The sequence below is a fragment of the Clupea harengus genome, chromosome 26, assembly GCF_900700415.2.
Source record: "Clupea harengus chromosome 26, Ch_v2.0.2, whole genome shotgun sequence".
Classification (NCBI taxonomy): domain Eukaryota; kingdom Metazoa; phylum Chordata; class Actinopteri; order Clupeiformes; family Clupeidae; genus Clupea; species Clupea harengus.
The window spans coordinates 744,753-766,411 of NC_045177.1; the positions used below are offsets into that span (position 1 = coordinate 744,753).

General features: G+C 44.4%; 2 protein-coding genes across 5 annotated transcripts in view; one reads left to right on the forward strand and one right to left on the reverse strand.

The window, feature by feature from the left end:
• LOC105912341 overlaps positions 1-15,588 on the reverse strand; it is a 102,195-nt gene extending 86,607 nt beyond the window's left edge. Inside the window, exon 1 of the mRNA XM_042703871.1 lies at positions 13,701-15,588. Coding sequence (XP_042559805.1) covers positions 13,701-15,538 — 1,838 coding nt within the window. The 5' untranslated portion in view covers positions 15,539-15,588. The remainder of the gene's footprint in view (positions 1-13,700) is intronic.
• The window catches only part of LOC122128889, a 237,446-nt gene that overhangs the window by 116,780 nt on the left and 99,007 nt on the right, over positions 1-21,659 (forward strand). The gene's annotated exons all lie outside the window — the stretch shown is intronic.

Sequence of the window (21,659 nt, forward strand, 5' to 3'; positions counted from 1 at the left end):
CAGAGAGAGAGAGAGAGACACAACACACACACACAGAGAGAGAGAGAGAGACCAACACACACACACACACAGAGAGAGAGAGAGAGAGAGAGAGATTGAACACACACACACACACACACACACACAGAGATAGAGAGAGAGTTGAACACACACACACACAGAGAAAGAGAGAGGGAGAGAGAGATTGAACACACACATACACAGAGAGAGAGAGGGAGGGAGAGAGATTCAACACACACACAGAGAGAGGGAGAGATTCAACACACTCACACACACACACACACACACACACAGAGAGATCAAGAGAGAGAGATTCAACACACACACACACACACACAGGGAGAGAGATTCAACACACACACACACACACCGAGAGAGAGAGAGGGAGGGAGAGATTCAACACATACACACACAGAGCGAGAGAGAGGGAGGGAGAGATTCAACACACACACACACACACACAAACACAGAGAGAGAGAGAGAGAGGAGGAGAGAGACATTGAACACACACACACACACACACAGAGAGAGAGAGAGAGAGATTCAACACATACACACACAGAGCGAGAGAGAGGGGGAGAGATTCAGATAGAGAGAGACACAACACACACACCTCACACAGAGAGAGAGAGAGAGAGAGCGAGAGATTCAACACCACACACACACACACACACACACACACAGAGAGAGAGAGAGATTCAACACACAACACACAGAGCGAGAGAGGGAGGGAGAGATTCAACACACGCACAGCACACACACACACACAGAGAGAGAGAGAGACAACACACACACACAGAGAGAGAGAGAGAGGGAGGGAGAGATTCAACACACACACACACACACACAGAGAGAGAGAGAGAGAGAGACAACACACACACACACACACACACACACACACAGAGAGAGAGAGAGAGGGAGGGAGAGATTCAACACACACCACACACACAGAGAGAGAGATAGAGAGAGAGACAACACACACACACACACACACACACACACACAGTTCTGATGTAGTGTGTTAACACTCACTCTAGTATCTCTAGTTTGCAGAGTGGATTCTTGAGGAGGTCTGAGAGATGTTGAACTCCTGCATCATGAATCTTTATATTGTCTCCCAGGTCCAGATGCTTCAAACTGCAGGAGGTTGATCTGGCAGCTGATGATAAAGCAGCACAGCTCTTCTCTGTGAGGGAACAATTATACAGCCTGGGAGAAATAATGACACATCTGATTATTACACACACACACACACACACACACACCACACACACACAACACACCCTACCTACACAACACAACACACACCAGTGTTTCCCCTACCGTTATACTAGGGGGGCGCCCCGCCCCCCCAACGGCACCCCCCGCCCCCCCTGGAAAGGTCAAGTTAATTTTGTTCAATTTTATTTTCTATAAAGCGCCAGATCACAACGGAAGTAATTTAAGGTTACCTTTCCTATAGAACAGGTCTATAGCTTCTTCTTTTATTAAACAAAATAAATAGCCTTATGTAATTTATCTTATTTACACGACGGCATGTCATTTCTGTCTCTACATGGTCGCGCGTTTACAATTCTCTGCTCTCTGTATCGCGCACGGTAGAGTTCCGCCGCGATGCCGCACAAACACACACACACACAGACACGTGCGCGCACACACAGGTGAGCACGCTCCCACCAGCAGACAGAATTGGGCTTAAGAAATCAGTGCACAGCTACGGACACTTTTAAGCCTTAAAAAACTAATATCCAGGCGTTTATGAATCCGGCAGAGATATTTTCCTCGGTAGGGTCGACAATGAGGCCCAATGAGAATGGCTACAACAGACGTGGAAACAGAACGTACGTACAGAATGTCCGCACCGAAAATTCAGAAATAGATCTGGCTTCCATTTTTTATCATTTTCCGCGAGCTGTGCGTGGCCCTTTTTACACAGAGTCTGGTAATAAATCTATGAAATGTAACGAAAATTATTTATTTTGCTGTGAATAATGAAGGAAGCAATAAATCCGATTATTTGCCAAACCCTCAAGACCTGTTGCCATGGAGATTTAACGTTACTTTCTGTTTGAAGACAAGGTAGCAGCTAGTGTTGAAGAATGGATGACTTGAAATTGGACGACTTTAAAATGAATATATGAAATTGAACATCAACACCTATACGGATAAAATAAATAAACAAGGATGGCAAAACAGATTGATAAGCAATGAGAACGGCAGAAACGCAGGCAGGACGTCAGATGACGAGACGGATCATAGTGACACAGGCTGTTTGTTTTTTTCGTCATTTGAAGGCTGAGACATTCATAACATTTTATTCAGTCTTACTGGTCCTTTTGTAATGCCAACATGTGCACTTCGTTGTGGATAAGTAAAGCCTATTTTGCTAAATTTTTGTAGTCCTGGTAATCTTTTGTTTTGGCATATTTGGTGAGGTTATTAAGAGGACCATTTCTCAATCGTTTTGTTCTTGATGAATTAATGTTTGTTTATTAATCAATTATTTTTCAACACATAACTCAATTATAGTTACAAAGAGGACAATTCACAACTTTTTATCGCAACTTTCACTTGTTTCGTCAATTTAATTGCAACAAAAACCTAAAAATAAAAACTTTCATTGCAACTTTTTGGAAAAGCTCCTGCGAAATCAGGAATTTTAGGCCGCAAATATTTCAAAAAATGTTCTTCCAGAAGCCCAGAAAGATACACCACTGCAAAGCGACAAAAGCTGCACAACTTTGTGGATAATTGTCATAAAAGACATGTTCCGATGTTTAGTTGTTATATTGACTGCTGTCATTAATAGAAACACATGAACACCATGATTCCTTTAAGCGTTTGTGTCGGTGGGCCACGCCGCAACCCCCCCCCCCCCCCCCCCCAAAGCTGTAAACCTACGGGAAACACTGCACACACACCTCTACCTACACAACACACACTCCTCGACCTATACTACACACACACACCTCTACCTACATAACACACACACACTTCTACCCACACACACACCTCTACCTACACAACACACACACACACACACCTCTACCTACACACACACACACCCTCTACCTACACAACACACACACATCTTTACCTACACAACACACACACACACACACCTCTAACTACACAACACACCACACCTCTAACTACACAACACACACACCTTTACCTACACAACACACACACCTCTACCTACACAACACACACACACACCTCTAACTACACAACACACACACCTTTACCTACACAACACACACACCTCTACCTACACAACACACACAACTCTACCTATACTACACACACACCTCTCCCTACACACCACACACCTCTACCTACACAACACACACACACCTCTACCTACACAACACACACACACCTCTACCTACAAAACACACACACACCTCTACCTACACAACACACACACACCTCTACCTACACAACACACACACATCTACCTACACAACACACACCTCTACCTACACAACACACACACACACCTCTACCTACACACACACACCTCTACCCCACAACACACACACACCTCTACCTATACTACACACACACACACCTCTACCTACACAATACACACACCTCTACCTACACAATACACACACCTCTACCTACACAACACACACACACCTCTACCTACACAACACACACACACCTCTACCTACACAATACACACACCTCTACCTACACAACACACACACCTCTATCTACACAATACACACACTTCTACATACACAACACACACACACACACCTCTACCTACACAACACACACACACCTCTACCTACACAACACACACCTCTACCTACACAACACACACACCTCTACCTATACTACACACACACACACCTCTACCTATACTACACACACACCTCTACTTACACAACACACACCTCTACCTACACAACACACACCTCTACCTACACAACACACACCACTACCCACACAACACACACCCCTACCCACACAACACACACCTCTACCTACAAAAGACACACACACACCTCTATCTACACAACACACACACACACCTCTACCCACACAACACACACATTTACCTACAAAAGACACACACACACCTCTACCTATACAACACACACACACACACCTTTACCTACACAACCCGCACACACACCTCTATCTACACAACACACACACACACCTCTACCCACACAACACACACCTCTACCTACACAACACACACCCCTACCCACACAACACACACCTCTACCTACAAAAGACACACACACACCTCTATCTACACAACACACACACCTCTACCCACACAACACACACATTTACCTACAAAAGACACACACACACCTCTACCTATACAACACACACACCTTTACCTACACAACCCGCACACACACCTCTATCTACACAACACACACACACACCTCTACCTACACAACACACACATTTACCTACAAAAGACACACACACGCCTCTACCCATACAACACACACACCTCTACCCATACCCCCCCACACACACCTCTACATTTACAACACACAGTTCTGTTGTAGTGTGTCAACACTCACTCTAGTATCTCTAGTTTGCAGTGGAGATTTAACACACACACAGAGAGAGAGAGAGAGAACGAGACAGACACACACACCTCTATCTACACAACACACCCACATGTACCTATACAACACACACACACAGAGAGAGAAAGAGAGAGAGCGAAAGAGAGAGAGAGAGAGAGAGAGAGAGAGAGAGAGAGAGAGAGAGAGAGACACACACACACACCTCTACTCACACAACACGGCAGGCAGTGGTACAGGAGGGAGAGAAGTCGTTAAGTAATCAGAAGGTTGCTAGTTCGATTCCCTGTCGAAGGGTCCTTAAGCAAGACACTGAACCCCTAATTGCTCCTGATGTGCAGTGTGCCAACATTGTAAATGTAAAATGTGTACATCCTTGTAAGTCGCTTTGGATAAAAGCGTCTGCTAAATGTAAATGTAAACAACACATTTACCTACACATCACACACACACGCCTCTACCTATACCACACACACAAATTGACAATGTTATTGTGCAAAGCATGCCATGTGAAATATTAAGAAGGACTGGGGTGGTTGTTTTCTGTCCTTGAGAATATAGTGTGCTGGAACAGAGTGATACTCCCTGTTCTTCTTATCTCTGTAACTCTGTTAAATAGACACTGCCTGTGACTGCTGTTCACTCTGTGTGTTTCTGATCCTTCTGCAGAAGACTAGTAAACTCATTACTAATAACTCATTAAAAGACTGATCTTGCATTAGACTGGTTATTATCAGATTTCCAGCACATTTGTTTGTGTACTGAACTCTCATCTCCTGCGCCTGCGTCTACCTGCCCCATTACGTGAATTCCCTGCACTCCTATCCTGCGGTGGTTGATTGGTGGTCATTTCTATCTATGTGGCAACACCTTGCAGGGGGGAAAAACACAGTGGAAGATTTTACCATCAGTTTCAATGTTTATGGAGAGTACAGGAAATTTGAACGCTGGTAGCAGGCCCAGTTTTCAGAAAAGAAATGAAAATGGGAAACTAGAACAGAAGAAAAGAGGAAGAGACATAAAGACTTGAGTGAGGAAGACGTCAACAAAATAGAGAACAGACGTGAAATAAACACCAAACGGAGCACTGCTTGGGCTACTGGAGATTTCAAGGACTGGTTAGTTGAGAAGGGAATGTCTGCAGATATCGACTATTACAATACAGAGACTTTAAATCAAGCTTTGTCTTCATTTTATGAAAGGATTCCTCTGGTTATAGTTATTCTGTTGCAAGCTACAATACCCACCAAGCTGAAATAAACTGTTTTTCATTGTAGCCTAACCGTTGCCTACTGCTATTTTCAGGTATGTCAGACAAGACCCTGAAACATGTTTCTGCGGACTAGGGATGGGCATTCGATTAAATTGTCTTAATCGATCGTCGGGAGAATTAACGATCGATTTTCGATTAATCATTAATATTTTTATATTAAAATTCACTATTTATAGGCTATATTAAAATGCAGTGAAAATAGAAAAAACACAGCGTGTTTCCTCATTGAGATCTTTATTACCAGATGAACAACTCTTGTGGCAGTTAAACTTACAAGATGGACAACTCTTGTGGCAGTTAAACGGGATCCGTTCAATGGTTACACTTGAAAATATGCGCTGCTGTACTCTTAAGCAGCGGAGCCGACAGCTAGAAGCCGGTGCTCATAAACACAACTGACCTTCGGGTTTTTTTTCTCTCTAACTAATTAATCTCACATTTTGAAATTCATTCATCTAGATTCATCGTGATTAAAAGTTTGTTTTCTTCTAAAGACTAAATCTTATAAATTAACGAGTAATCACTTCAGACAGCGTGTATTTTAGACACTGTTGTTTAATTGCATTTTTTCGTGCTCTCTCGCCATCAGCCAAGGAATGTATGCGAGACACAATGGTGCCCCTCGACGGTAAATCGTAAGAATTGTTCGAATTCGAATCACCTCAGTCAGCCCACCGTCTTCAACTATGTTGATGGGCCGACAGTCCCTCAGCTCTCTCCATCTTCAACTACCGTCTCGGTCTCTTCTATCTAACTGACTGCAGACACGGGGCGGTTTCGTGCCATGGGTCAACGCGCACCGGAAGTAAACAAAGTTGCGTTAACTGCGTTCAAATATTTGATTGCATTAATCTCCGCCACAATAATCTCATAGAATAACGCGTTAACTTTGACAGCCCTAAAATAAATAAATTACACGCACACTACGCAGGAGAACATGTTTTAATCGATGAAAAAATAATTTCATCAAGGAAATTCTTAATGATCAATTAATCGATCGTCGATGAATTATGCCCATCCCTACTGCGGACAATCCAAGACAACTTCCCCCGAGATGTGCCATTGGTTCTCTCAAACAGCACCATTCATGGAAATACTCAATTTAATTTCAGCCAATATAATGCTTAGCCTATTTGTGATGTTTAGTTCAATGGAGTTTGAGTTTAGAAGTTAAATTTAGCTAACAGCGTGCAACCCCCATTTCACTGGTGGGCTCTGCCCCAGGGTCATAAAGTAAGCACTACCTATGTCTGAGGCTTCCTTTATATGATCACAGGTACTTGGTTACACTACAATGTTAAACAAACAGGATCCTAGGTTCTCAGCAGTAGATGGTGAGCTGGCTGAAGTTCCTGTTTACCATTATGTGTGACTATGCTCGTATTATTATCATTATAACTTAAGTATTATATGTAACTAAACTAGCAATAACAAAGAAATAAATGCAATGAGCTGAGTAGCACTCTGCTCTATGTGGAAATACTACACACCCATGATATAATGACATAGAGCAATATAAAATGTATTTATTAATCATAACCTGAGTTAATAAATAGAGTAAAGCGCTTGCTGTTGGGGCCCGTTGGTGCACTGACGTCATCAGCTCCTCGAACTGAAGGCAAGCAGCGACGGCTGCAATGCACGTCCACCGGTAGGCGAATCACCGGAGCTCATACCGAGGGTGCAGGTGTCCGTTTAAGTAAAATTACTCACGGGCTATAATTCAACTAGCACTCTTATATAATATTTTGGCCAATACACGCAGGATATAATTAAATAGAGCAATATATATTAATGAAGCATAACCTTAGTTAATAATTAACAGTAAAGAAACCAAATAGATCTGTCTTAAAATAAGCATACACTTCATAACAATATCCATCAAAATGATTCCCAGTGTATGTGCCGGTGTCAGTGGACGTTAAAGTTACTCACGAGCGATGAGCCAGGGTGGGAACGTTCTCTTGCAGCTCACGTTACCTCCGCGCTCGCTGCCGCCAGTTCAGTGGAGAACGGATCAGATAACGATGTCAGACACAACATGCTATTCAGCGAACGACGGTGAGATGAGCTGGCTCCGTTAGTAGATAGAGGTCCTCCGGTTGGCCCAGCTACAAACGGGTCGTTTTCCACAAGTTCACAGGAGATAAGCCGACTGATTCCTCTTGCAGGCGCAGCCGAGTTAAGCTAATGACAGCCATTAGCAAGCCCACTCAGCGACCAAGTGGTGGGCAACGTTAGCTCCGGCTAGTCAGCTTCACTTTGTAAATCGCTAGCTGAACGCAATTATCACTCAACAAATAAAAACAAAAAAACGATTTGTAGTCAAATATATATCAATACCTATTCAGTTGAGGTTTGGCTATCTGTGGGTATATGTACACCAAATCACAGCTGGTTTCCACCGAAAGCAGTCGCCTCACTGGAGCAACAGACAAACTTGTTACCTTTCTCCTCAGACTGCAGACTTCAACTGACAGCTCGCTCCGCGATTTCGCGGGCACAGAGATTAACGAATCATCATTTATCCGTTAGAGATTCAAATACAAACAAATACATCTGATTGGTCTACATGTACAGAATTCCAGTAGGAGTTAGATATTTCAGTGGCATGTGGCATGAGGAAGCATAGACATGCAATTTGATATAAGAATGACCAAGACCATGCATAGTTTTCTTTGCCCTCCGTTATCGTACCTATGTGCTGCATATCAGAAATGGCCAACAGAAAAGCAAAGACGGAGACGGCTCCTGTTACCATGGAAACAATAAACAAAGATAGCTTTAGTATCTACATAGCTACTGCATATCAGAAATTGGCTAACAGAAAAGTTTTTGAAAAGGTGCGATAACGGAGGGCAAAGAAAACTAGGCATGGGTCTGGTCATGCTTATATCAAATTGTGTATATGCTACAAAAATGTGTATATTTTGAAATGTGTGTATTTCACTGTTATACAAATATAGAAAGCAGGTGTTTGATGGCTGTTTACATTTGCCTTCTCTGTCAGTAAGTTTGAGTATGCTATGCTAGGCTATTTGCAGATTCTGTTCCGTTTTTTCTCAATGATGGTCAAATTCAATATTAGTAGTTAAAGAAGCACTATTTCGATCATTTAGATTTCGTTTCAGTATTTCAAAGTGAATGAGCTGTGGAAGCACAAGAACCAGTGAGCGTCTAGCAGCGATTATCATAGACATATATGATGTATGTACATATGCCTGTGCGATTTATAGCCTAAAGCAGCTTGCACACTGCCCCAACAAACGCCAACATTCTTCCAACTAACGCCAACATTCTAAAGTTTGCAGTTGTTGGCAGTAGTTGGTACCTGTCTTTATAATGTCCAGTAAACCAACTTCCAGCTCCACACTGCTCAGACAGTAACAGACTTTTTCCAACTAGCTACTTATTTTTTCAATTGTGTGTTAAGATGGATGAGGTTGATACCTAGATTAACAATAGACCATTATACAGTCGTATGAAAAAGTTCGGGCACCCCTGATAATTTCCATTATTTTTATGTATTAATTGTTGGGCGTTTGGATCAGCAACTTCTTTGTCATTTATATAATACTTCATGGACAAAGTACTATTTCAGCAGTTAAATAAGGTTTTTCGGATAAACAGAAATATGCCATATGCACCTTAACAAAATGAGACAGGTGCATACATTTGGACCCCCTACCAAATTTGACTGTGGGCAGCAAGTAGCGTGTGTCCAGAAATGGCTTCTTCCGCATCACTCTCTCATACAGCTGTTCGTCGTGCAAGGTGCGCTGAATGGTTGAGCGATGCACTTTGGAGGTGGTCTGATGGTAGTCTTTGACCATTCTGACCATCCTTTGCCTTTGCCTCCGATATTTTTCTTGTCCTGCCACTTCTGGCCTTAACAAGAACTGTGCCTGTGGCCTTCCATCTCTTGATTACATTCCTCACAGTGGAAACTGACAACTGAAACCTCTGGGATAACTTTTTGTAGCCTTCCCCTAAAACACAAAGCTAAACAATCTTTGTTTTCAGATCATTTGACAGTTGTTTTGAGGCCCCCATGATGCCACTCTTCAGAGGAGATTCAAAGAGAAGCACAACTTGCAATTGGCTACCTTAAATACTTTTTCGAGGAAAACTCCCTGCTGGACTGTGATCTTACGTCACTCTTTGGACTGAGGCTTTGCGCTCACACACGAACTTTCCACTTCCTTTTCGTGCTAGCCGCCAACACGAGTGGACGTGCTTACAATTTCTTATGCTAGCATAAAGTTAACATTGTGTTGCCGTGTGATAATGTAAGTGCATAATTTTATGTTCCTGCTAGCATTACTTTCCTCATGTTTATGTTGATTAACACTAGTGGTTTAATACTAGTAATTTCCTCGCATATGTTTGCATCGACCTGTACTAGCCTGTCTACTACACTGTAATTGTTATGATCGCGGTGGTAGCTAGAGTTTAGACTCCCAGCCAATGCCTGTCTTCGCCATTTGTGGTCTTAGATCGCCATCTTGTGTTATATTAATGTAACGGCATTGTAATTCTAGTGTTTCTGATACATTGAGTGCAGGTGATTGGTATTAATATTATTATTATTTCAGTTGTTTGCATAGCAATTCTGTATATTGCATAATAGTGATATAAAAATACATTATAAATGATTCATAATGAACTATATACTTCACAGGGTGGCTGGTATGATGCACATAACTGAAGTGACTTTCAGTCATCGGTGGGAAGGTGTTTGATTACTTGTGATCTACTGAGTGTTTAATAATAGGATACCTAACTCAAACCCTATTAATGTGTAAATTGATTACAGTTTTTTCCAATCATTTTCACTCCACCAAAACACTTCATACTTCACCCAAAAGTGACTCATGCTGCCGTAACTTTAGCAAACTTTGTCACTCAAGGTACAATGACCTAAAAAACACAGACAACTTGAAGCATTGCAAAATGCATATATTATGTGTTGCTGTATCCTCTATTTTTGCACATTTTACTGTAGTGTCCTGTCCTGCACACACACACACACACACACACACACATACCACACACACACACAACTACTATCAGTTGAGTTTTGCTGGTGGTGAACATTGACTGTGGGTGCTGTGGGGCAGTGATATCATACGTCTCACTCTCTCTCTATCACACACACACACACACACACACACACACACACACACACACACACACACACACACACTACTACTACTATCAGTTGAGTTTTGCTGGTGGTGAACATTGACTGTGGGCGCTGTGGGGCAGTGATTCAATGTTGGCTTTAAACTTTCAAACTCCCACTAAAACAACACTTTAGCATAAAGAGGTGCTAGAGCGACAACAGGGACTACGTAAATAACAACAGGGACTACGTAAACAACAACAGCCGATTGCTTACAAGGAAAATGAAGATAATGATACACCAGGCAGGCAGGGCTAGGAGTAGGAGATCTGATGAAGAGGCAGAGGAGGAGGAAGAGGACGAGGAGCAACCTCCCCCTCCTTATCCTCCAAAATTGTACCCAGCGCTCCCTGTAACAAGATCTGCTGCAAAAACCACTCCTAGAACATCACGCCGTATACAAAATCAGAAAAAGCTAAAGAACTCAGCCAGAAAATACCCAAAAGTTCAAAAATATGCTAATCTGGACGAGTCTGAGGACTCTGATCTGTCCAATGATAGAGATGCCAAACCCTAATGCTGGGGCTGCAGATCAGCCTCCTACAGTATGGGTATATAGAGCCTGGACAATAAGAGATATGAAAAGCTTAACCGCTGACATATCTCACCCTAGGGAGGGCCCACAGGATTGCACTTTAAAACTTCGACTGTTAGCCAATAGTTTCCACCCGAACGCAGCTGAGTTTGAGGTGTGCGTAAGACTGGTTGTAGGGGTGGAGTGTCGTCAGGTAGCTGAAACTGGGAATGCCTTAGACCTGAATAACATACCACTGAGCTCCTCAGAGGACATTAACGGGATGTACCCAGCACAGGGAGATTGTTAATAAGATCTGTCTCCGCACATCTTGAAGCAGAGCCATACACAGAACCCAGTACGTTTGAAGATTTTGAAACAGGACAGAGTTAACTACAGATTGTTTCAAAAACATGCCCTGTTAATTTATTGGGAAGAGATGTGATGACTGGGTTGGGGTTAGTCCAACAACACACGGTTTTAAGCCGATACGAGTTAATGAGACAGTGGGGGAAGGAGCAGTAGAGGAATGACAAACTGTTTGTTTGACCACGGAGGAGGAAGCAGAGTTAACTTGTCTCCCCGAAGAGTTGTAGTCTAGAGGGCCTGCAGATGTAGGCCAGATAAGGGTGGTAGGTCCTGTTGAGATAACACCTAAAGGTTCACATCGACCTTACCAAAGACAATATCCGCTAAGAAGGGAGGCTATAGAAGGCATAGTCCCTGTGTTCAAAACGCTAAAAGATAAAGGAGTGATAATACCATGCCCAGACTCCCCATGTAACACACCCATTTTACCTGTCAAAAAGGCTCCACCCTCTCAGGGCTGGCCAATGGAACACAAGCAGTGAATCGGCCTGTCATTCCAAGAGCCCCCATTGTGCCTGACCCCAGCACTCTGCTCAATGAAATACCCAACAATGCAACGCATTTTTCTGTGATTGACTCAACATTTTAGCTTTGTTTAAGGTTAAACCCGAGTGCCAGTTCTGCCAGTGCCAGACTTGTTCTGCAATCTGCATGACATAACATAGAGATTACATTTTGATCCCTTCCCTTCACAAAGTACACATGCTCTCATGCAAATTACTGTAATAACAGAGGACAGATCTGTACATACAGATAGCTGATGAGCACGAGAAAGCAGGAGAGAGAAAAACAGACACTAAAGTTTTTAAGAATTGCTATTGAAATTCAGCTGTTGGGCCTTACTGATACGCCTGTGTTCAACAGAGAAATAACTGACAACTGAATTAAAAACGCTGAGTGGTGTATTCCATTCCAGCTAATTGATCCCTCTATATCCTGCAGACAGAGGGGCTTGCTAATGAAATGAATGAAGTGAATAATTAACACCATTTCATTCGATGTGCTTGCAACCTCTGGTTTAAATTGAAAGAAACGGCAGCTAACATTTTGATCAGTGGTAGCCTCATGCAGGTTTATTACATGCCACATAGCTGACCTCAGTATCTCCAGCTTGCACTGTGGATCTCTTAGTCCGTCACAGAGCAGCTCCACTCCTTCGTCCTTCAGGAGAGGATTTTATTCATGTTCATACACAGTTAAAAAACTCAGTATTTATAAAATAAGCATCTCTCTCAGCCAGGATCGGAGTGCGTAGGGTTGAACTACAATGTGTGGAACTAGAAGTGCGTTAAAAATGACTTGAAGGAGAGAATACGGCCCTCTGGGAAGGGTGGGGACGCTGTGGCCCTCTGGGAAGGGTGGGGGTGCTGTGGCCCTCTGGGAAGAGTGGGGGGGCTGTGGCCCTCTGGGAAGAGTGGGGGTGCTGTGGCCCTCTGGGAAGAGTGGGGGTGCTATGGGGGTGCTGTGGCCCTCTGGGAAGAGTGGGGGTGCTGTGGCCCTCTGGGAAGAGTGGGGGTGCTATGGGGGTGCTGTGGCCCTCTGGGAAGGGTGGGGGCGCTGTGGCCCTCTGGGAAGGGTGGGGGTGCTGTGGCCCTCTGGGAAGGGTGGGACACAAAAACACACATCCAAGGGTGCAACACACACACACACACACACACACACAACTTACATTTTACACATATTCACTCACAAATAACTCATGCATCATAGCATAACCCCCTACACACACACACACACAGACACACACACACACACACACACACACACACAGTCAGAGATTGCAGGTCTACTTACAAAGCTGTTGTGACCCCTGGCAGCAGCTTCTGAAGAACATCATCTGGACTGAGGAGTTCGGTCTGATCTTCCTCTGGTGTCTTTATGTACTTCTGCAGGTCAAACTCATCCAGCTGCTCTTCTGAAATCTCAAACTTAAATGTCCTAGTCTCCCACTCTCCTGGTAAGAGCATTTCTACAGACAGAGCTCCTGAGCCCCTGTTAATGACCTCCACTACAGCATGTTGATTCAGCTCATTCAGACAGTAGAACAGGTTGATCCTTCTGTGTGATTCATTTTGATCTCTGAAAAGATTTCTCCTTCTGTCTGACGTCTCCTGGTCTCTGATCATCTGTTTATTCTGATCTCTGATCATCTGTTTGACAAACTGGGCTGTTTGCTCTGAGCTCTGTGATTGGCTTCTTGTCTGTGGCAGTAGGTGTCTCAAGAGATTCTGATTGGACTCCAGTGAGAGACCCAGGAGGAAGCGGAGGAAAAGGTCCAGATGTCCGTTCTTACTCTCTAAGGCCAGATCCACTGCAGTCTTGTGTAGGTCATGAAGAGATGCAGCTCTGAACAGACCAGAGAGCTGAGAGGTTTGCTGTTGGTCAGGCATGTCTCTCTCTCTGTTGCTGAAGGAGAGGAACACATATAAAGCTGCAAGAAACTCCTGAATGCTCAGATGCACAAAGCTGAACACCTTCCCCTGGTACAGCCCAGACTCCTCTCTGAAGATCTGAGTACACACTCCTGAGTACACTGATGCTTCTGTGACATCAATGCCACACTCTCTCAGGTCTTCCTCATAGAAGATCAGATTGCCCTGCTCCAGCTGTTGGAAAGCCAGTTTCCCCAGTTTGAAGATCATCTCTTCATCTGTCTCTTTTCTCTCTGTGTACTTTTCTTTTTTGGTGCTTGTCTGAATGATCAGGAAGTGTGTGTACATTTGAGTCAAAGTCCTTGGCATTTCTACTTTCCCTGATTCATCTGAAGTTCTCTCTACAACAGTGGCGGTAATCCAGCAGAAGACTGGAATGTGGCACATGATGTAGAGGCTCCTGGATGACTTCAGGTGTGTGATGGTTCTGCTGGCCAGGTTCTCATCACTGATTCTCTTCCTGAAGTACTCCTCTTTCTGTGGGTTGTTGAATCCCCTTATTTCTGACACCTGGTCCACACACTCAGGAGGGATCTGATTGGCTGCTGCTGGTCGGGTGGTGATCCAGAGGAGAGCAGAGGGAAGTAGATTCCCCTTGATGAGGTTTGTGAGCAGCACGTCCACTGGGGCTGGCTTTGTCACATCACAACACCTCGGGTTGGAGCGGAAATCTAGAGGAAGTCGACACTCATCCAGACCATCCAAGATAAACATGACTCTGTTCTGTGAACTGCTGAAGACTGTTGGATCTTTCATTCCAGGGACAAAGTGCTGAATAAGATCCACCAGACTGAGTTTCTTTTCCCTCATCAGGTTCAGCTCTCGGAAAAGAAGAGGAAATATGAAGTGGACGTCCTGATTGGCCTTTCCTTCGGTCCAGTCCAGAATGAACTTCTGCACAGAGACTGTTTTTCCAATGCCAGCCACTCCCTTTGTCAGCACTCTGATGGGTTTGTCTTGTCCAGATAAGCGTTTAAAGATGTCACTGCATTTGATTGGTCTGCCTCGTGCTGCTTCTCTCCAGGATGTTTTCTCTATCTGTCTGACCTCATGTTCATCATTGACCTCTCCTCTTCCCCCCTCTGTGATGTAGAGCTCTGTGTAGATCTCATGGAGGGGTCTGGCGTCTCCCTGATTTGGTACGCCCTCAATCAGATGCTGAAACGTCTTCTGCAGATGAGACTTGTGGACCTCACGCATTTGGACATTTATTTGACCAAGTCGGCAACTGTGTGTGAAAATAAACACAAAAAATGACAGATGTAATTAACACACACACACAAAGACACACACACACACACACACACACACACCTCCATCATCAGTACATTAATCATCTATCACACACACACACACACACACCTCCATCATCAGTACATTAATCATCACACACACACACACACACCTCCATCATCAGTACATTAATCATCTATCACACACACACACACACACACACACACACACACACACACACCTCCATCATCAGTACATTAATCATCTATCACACACACACACACACACCTCCATCATCAGTACATTAATCATCTATCACACACACACACACACACACCTCCATCATCAGTACATTAATCATCTATCACACACACACACACACCTCCATCATCAGTACATTAATCATGTATCTCACACACACACACACACACACACACACACACACACACACACACACACACACACCTCCATCATCAGTACATTAATCATATCTCACACACACACACACTAGAGGATGGATACCCGACCCGAGCCCGTCGGAACCCGCTCGGACACATCAGCGCGATAATGCATTGAACATTCCATATTTTAAAATATCTTAATAAATAGTGAAGTCAACGTGGCTGCCTCACATTATGCAGAAGTTAGTTTTTGGGAATAAAATAAATCACATTTAGGATGACAGCCTTCTTCCCGTGGCGGGAATTTGCTTAGGTCCTAGCTGTGACAACGCGATTACAGGTGGTAAAATGGCATCACGGAGGAAGTTAAAGAGAAACTGTCATCTGGAGAGTTTAAAACGAAGGGAAATCTACTGTATGGAGATATTTCAGCTTAGTAGTCGATGCAGATTCTAATTAGGCTGTTGGATATGTCCAATGTAAGAAGTGCGTATTGCGACTGTCACCAGCCAACTAAATAAAATCCCCATACACCCAGCCAGGCAGCCTCTCTCTCTCTCTCTCTCTCTCTCTCTCTCTCTCTCTCTCTCTCTCTCTCTCTCTCCTTTCTTATCACATTGCTAATGCCTATAATAACCCACTCACTCTGTTCTTTTTCTTTCTCTCCTAATCCAGACTATCTTCGCTATGGGACGCTGCTGTAGTCTCTCTACCCGGTCTACCTGCAGAAACCCTCGACCAATTGCACCCACCGCCACTGCACTGCCGTACACTTACTCTACCCCATACCCTATGCTAGCATTTATATACAATATATATTATTGCCACCATTGACATGTTTCTCTGTTCCTACTCCCCTTACCCCTGTAATAGTAACCCTATCAGCACAGTGTATATCCACTAAACTGGTCTTGTCTGTATCATGTATTTACCACTGGATGTCTGTATATATATTATGTACATCTACCAAATGCAGGCTATGTACAACACCTGTTGTTTCCCTTCCCCTTCTGCCACACAACCCTCCCCCCTTCCCCCCTTCCTATCTCCACCCGGCCGACCTCAAGCAGATGGGTTCCCCCTTATGTGCCGTGGTTCTGCTTAAGGTTCCTTCCTGACTAACAGGGAGTTTTTTCTTGCCCGTGTTGCCATTGTGCTTGCACTAAGGGGGTTCAGGCTCTGGGCTCTGTAAAGCGCCTAGAGATAATTGTATTGTTATGGCGCTATATAAATAAAATTGAATTGAATTGAATTGAATTGAATTGAAGTGTGAAGTTTTAATGAAATATGATTGATGCAATCCTCTGTCTCCACAACAACATGGATTAAACCTCGATGGTTGGACTATGTAGATAGTTTTTCAAGAAAAAAAAAGATCTTCAATGGTAAGACTTGTCTGTTGTGGTTTAGCATATAACATGAGTTTTATTAAGGCATAGCGTGTGTAATGTGTGGGCTATTTCATTCCGTTTGTTAACCTTTCCTGCTGTCTGTCTCTGACCGTAGTTGGAGATTGCAGGGGAGACTAGTTTTTAACTTCGCGGTTAATTCCCTTTCCATCTGCTGCTGGTTAGTAAATAAATGCCCACAGTATTCTTTCTGAGGATTTATTCTTCACACACTGGTTAACACTGTTACAGCACATAGTTTTAGCTCCTGTCGCTAAATCCAAACTATTCATAGGCATCACCGTTCTCTCTCTAGCACACCCACCCTGTACGTGCTGCTCTTAAAGGAGCCGCACCATTTTACAACACGTTCTTGCAATGTGACTCATTTAATTTAAATATGCTTATTGGCCTTCTTGTGCACGCTTGTGTGTTTAACAGCGCTTGTTTGTGTGAGCGAGCATTTATCTGTTGATGCCCGAGTTTAATAAAGCCAGGCTATAAACAAAAAACGTACGTAAATGTGGCATTAGTATGAACAGTTGAGAAATTGATTCCGTCGGGCTCGGTTCGGGTTCGGAAAAAAATATTTGAATGGCTGTCGGACTCGGGCCGGGCTCGGTTACTACTCTGTCGGACGCGGGTCGGGCTCGGACAGAAAAAGTTGGCCCGATCCATGCTCTAACACACACACACACACACACACACACACACACACACCTCTATCATCAGTACATTAATCATCTATCACACACACAAACACACACACTCCTACATCATCAGTACATTAATCATCTATCTCACACACACACAGGGACACTTTCAGAGACTCTAGGGAACATGATTCAGGCTCTACCATCCAGGTCAAAGGTCAAAGGTCAAGTGGCCTCAGATGCTTAATAGTCTGACCTCTGTGTACCACTGCACTGCACACAAGGCCACAGGTTTCCCTCCTTTCTTCCTAAAGTATGGACACACCCCCTGGTTTCTTCCTAAAGTATGGACACACTCCCTGGTTTCTTCCTAAAGTATGGACACACTCCCTGGTTGCTTCCTAAAGTATGGACACACTCCCTGGTTTCTTCCTAAAGTATGGACACACTCCCTGGTTGCCTGTCGACTTGATGTTTAAAAGTGTTCTACTGGGTGGAGATACAGTAGACATGGACACATATGTTGAGTCTTTGGGGAAGGATCTGAGAGAGGCCGTGGCCTTAGCCCAGTCTAACGCTGAGGAATAGCAGCTTAAGCTTACAGAGCTGTACAACAGGAAGGTAAAGGGTCAGCCTGTTAATGTTGGTGACACAGCACTGCTGGCCAACACAGGTGAAAGAGGGAAGAAGAAACTGGCAGACAGGTGGGATGGCACACTGTATACCGTCACACATGTCACATGTGAGTCAAAGTCCATAGGGTCACTGTATACCGTCACACATGTCACATGTGAGTCAAAGTCCATAGGATCACTGTATACCGTCACACATGTCACATGTGAGTCAAAGTCCATAGGGTCACTGTATACCGTCACACATGTCACATGTGAGTCAAAGTCCATAGGGTCACTGTATACCGTCACACATGTCACATGTGAGTCAAAGTCCATAGGATCACTGTATACCGTCACACATGTCACATGTGAGTCAAAGTCCATAGGATCACTGTATACCGTCACACATGTCACATGTGAGTCAAAGTCCATAGGGTCACTGTATACCGTCACACATGTCACATGTGAGTCAAAGTCCATAGGATCACTGTATACCGTCACACATGTCACATGTGAGTCAAAGTCCATAGGGTCACTGTATACCAACACACACGTCACATGTGAGTCAAAGTCCATAGGGTCACTGTGTACCGTCACACATGTCACATGTGAGTCAAAGTCCATAGGATCACTGTATACCGTCACACATGTCACATGTGAGTCAAAGTCCATAGGGTCACTGTATACCGTCACACACGTCACATGTGAGTCAAAGTCCATAGGGTCACTGTATACCGTCACACACGTCACATGTGAGTCAAAGTCCATAGGGTCACTGTATACCGTCACACACGTCACATGTGAGTCAAAGTCCATAGGGTCACTGTATACCGTCACACATGTTAAATCAGAAGTCCATAGGGTCGTGTGAAACACAGAGCACAGAAACCTCATCATGCCAGTCAACTTCTCCCCACTTGACATCGATAACAATGATGAACACCTTTCATTTTCTGTCCTACTGAGGCTGGCAGTGTAGAGTCCAGTTTAGATTACACTGGTGACAGGACTGGTAGGTGGGTCCAGTGTAGAGTCCAGTTTAGATTACACTGGTGACAGGACTGGTAGGTGGGTCCAGTGTTGAGTCCAGTTTAGATTACACTGGTGACAGGACTGGTAGGTGGGTCCAGTGTTGAGTCCAGTTTAGATTACACTGGTGACAGGACTGGTAGGTGGGTCCAGTGTTGAGTCCAGTTTAGATTACACTGGTGACAGGACTGGTAGGTGGGTTGAGTCCAGTTTAGATTACACTGGTGACAGGACTGGTAGGTGGGTTGAGTCCAGTTTAGATTACACTGGTGACAGGACTGGTAGGTGGGTTGAGTCCAGTTTAGATTACACTGGTGACAGGACTGGTAGGTGGGTTGAGTCCAGTTTAGATTACACTGGTGACAGGACTGGTAGGTGGGTTGAGTCCAGTTTAGATTACACTGGTGACAGGACTGGTAGGTGGGTCCAGTGTAGAGTCCAGTTTAGATTACACTGGTGACAGGACTGGTAGGTGGGTTGAGTCCAGTTTAGATTACACTGGTGACAGGACTGGTAGGTGGGTTGAGTCCAGTTTAGATTACACTGGTGACAGGACTGGTAGGTGGGTCCAGTGTAGAGTCCAGTTTAGATTTACACTGGTGACAGGACTGGTAGGTGGGTTGAGTCCAGTTTAGATTACACTGGTGACAGGACTGGTAGGTGGGTCCAGTGTTGAGTCCAGTTTAGATTACACTGGTGACAGGACTGGTAGGTGGGTTGAGTCCAGTTTAGATTACACTGGTGACAGGACTGGTAGGTGGGTTGAGTCCAGTTTAGATTACACTGGTGACAGGACTGGTAGGTGGGTTGAGTCCAGTTTAGATTACACTGGTGACAGGACTGGTAGGTGGGTTGAGTCCAGTTTAGATTACACTGGTGACAGGACTGGTAGGTGGGTCCAGTGTTGAGTCCAGTTTAGATTACACTGGTGACAGGACTGGTAGGTGGGTCCAGTGTAGAGTCCAGTTTAGATTACACTGGTGACAGGACTGGTAGGTGGGTTGAGTCCAGTTTAGATTACACTGGTGACAGGACTGGTAGGTGGGTTGAGTCCAGTTTAGATTACACTGGTGACAGGACTGGTAGGTGGGTTGAGTCCAGTTTAGATGACACTGGTGACAGGACTGGTAGGTGGGTTGAGTCCAGTTTAGATTACACTGGTGACAGGACTGGTAGGTGGGTTGAGTCCAGTTTAGATTACACTGGTGACAGGACTGGTAGGTGGGTCCAGTGTTGAGTCCAGTTTAGATTACACTGGTGACAGGACTGGTAGGTGGGTTGAGTCCAGTTTAGATTACACTGGTGACAGGACTGGTAGGTGGGTTGAGTCCAGTTTACATTACACTGGTGACAGGACTGGTAGGTGGGTCCAGTGTTGAGTCCAGTTTAGATTACACTGGTGACAGTGTCACGACTTCGGGCAACCGTTTGTCACATTGGCGGCCTCTGGTGGCCAAAGGACATTATGATCTAATTTGTGTCCATGTGCCTTTGTTGTCTTTGTGTGCCCTCACCTGTTCCCCATTGTGATTTGTGTTCTCACCTGTTCCCCATTGTGTGCTCTCACCTGTCTTGCGTTTTTGTGATTGTCACTTCCCTCTATTAGCCAGGGTATAAGTACCTGGCTAATCTCTGTGGCCCTCATCGGGTCGTTAGTGTTTCCTCGCTATGCCTAGCATGAGTTCGAGTTTGGTGTACTGTGCAGTTCTCGTACTGCTTTTTGTTGCGTTGCTCTCAAGCATCGCCTCTCGCTGCTAGGGCGTAGTTCTGCTCATAGCTACACTTTTAGTAGCTGCTTTAGTTTATGGCCTTTTGCCCTCGTTTTGTATCTCCTGTGTTTTGGATTACCACTGTCTTGCAATAAACCATCCTTTTCAACATCCTGCAACTGGGTCCTCTCATTAGCACACTGGGCTAAGCGCTGGTTCCCCACATCCAGCATCTCGGGTTCAATCCCCGAGAAAAGCCTGACAGACAGGACTGGGCCAGTTAGGGCTGCTCTA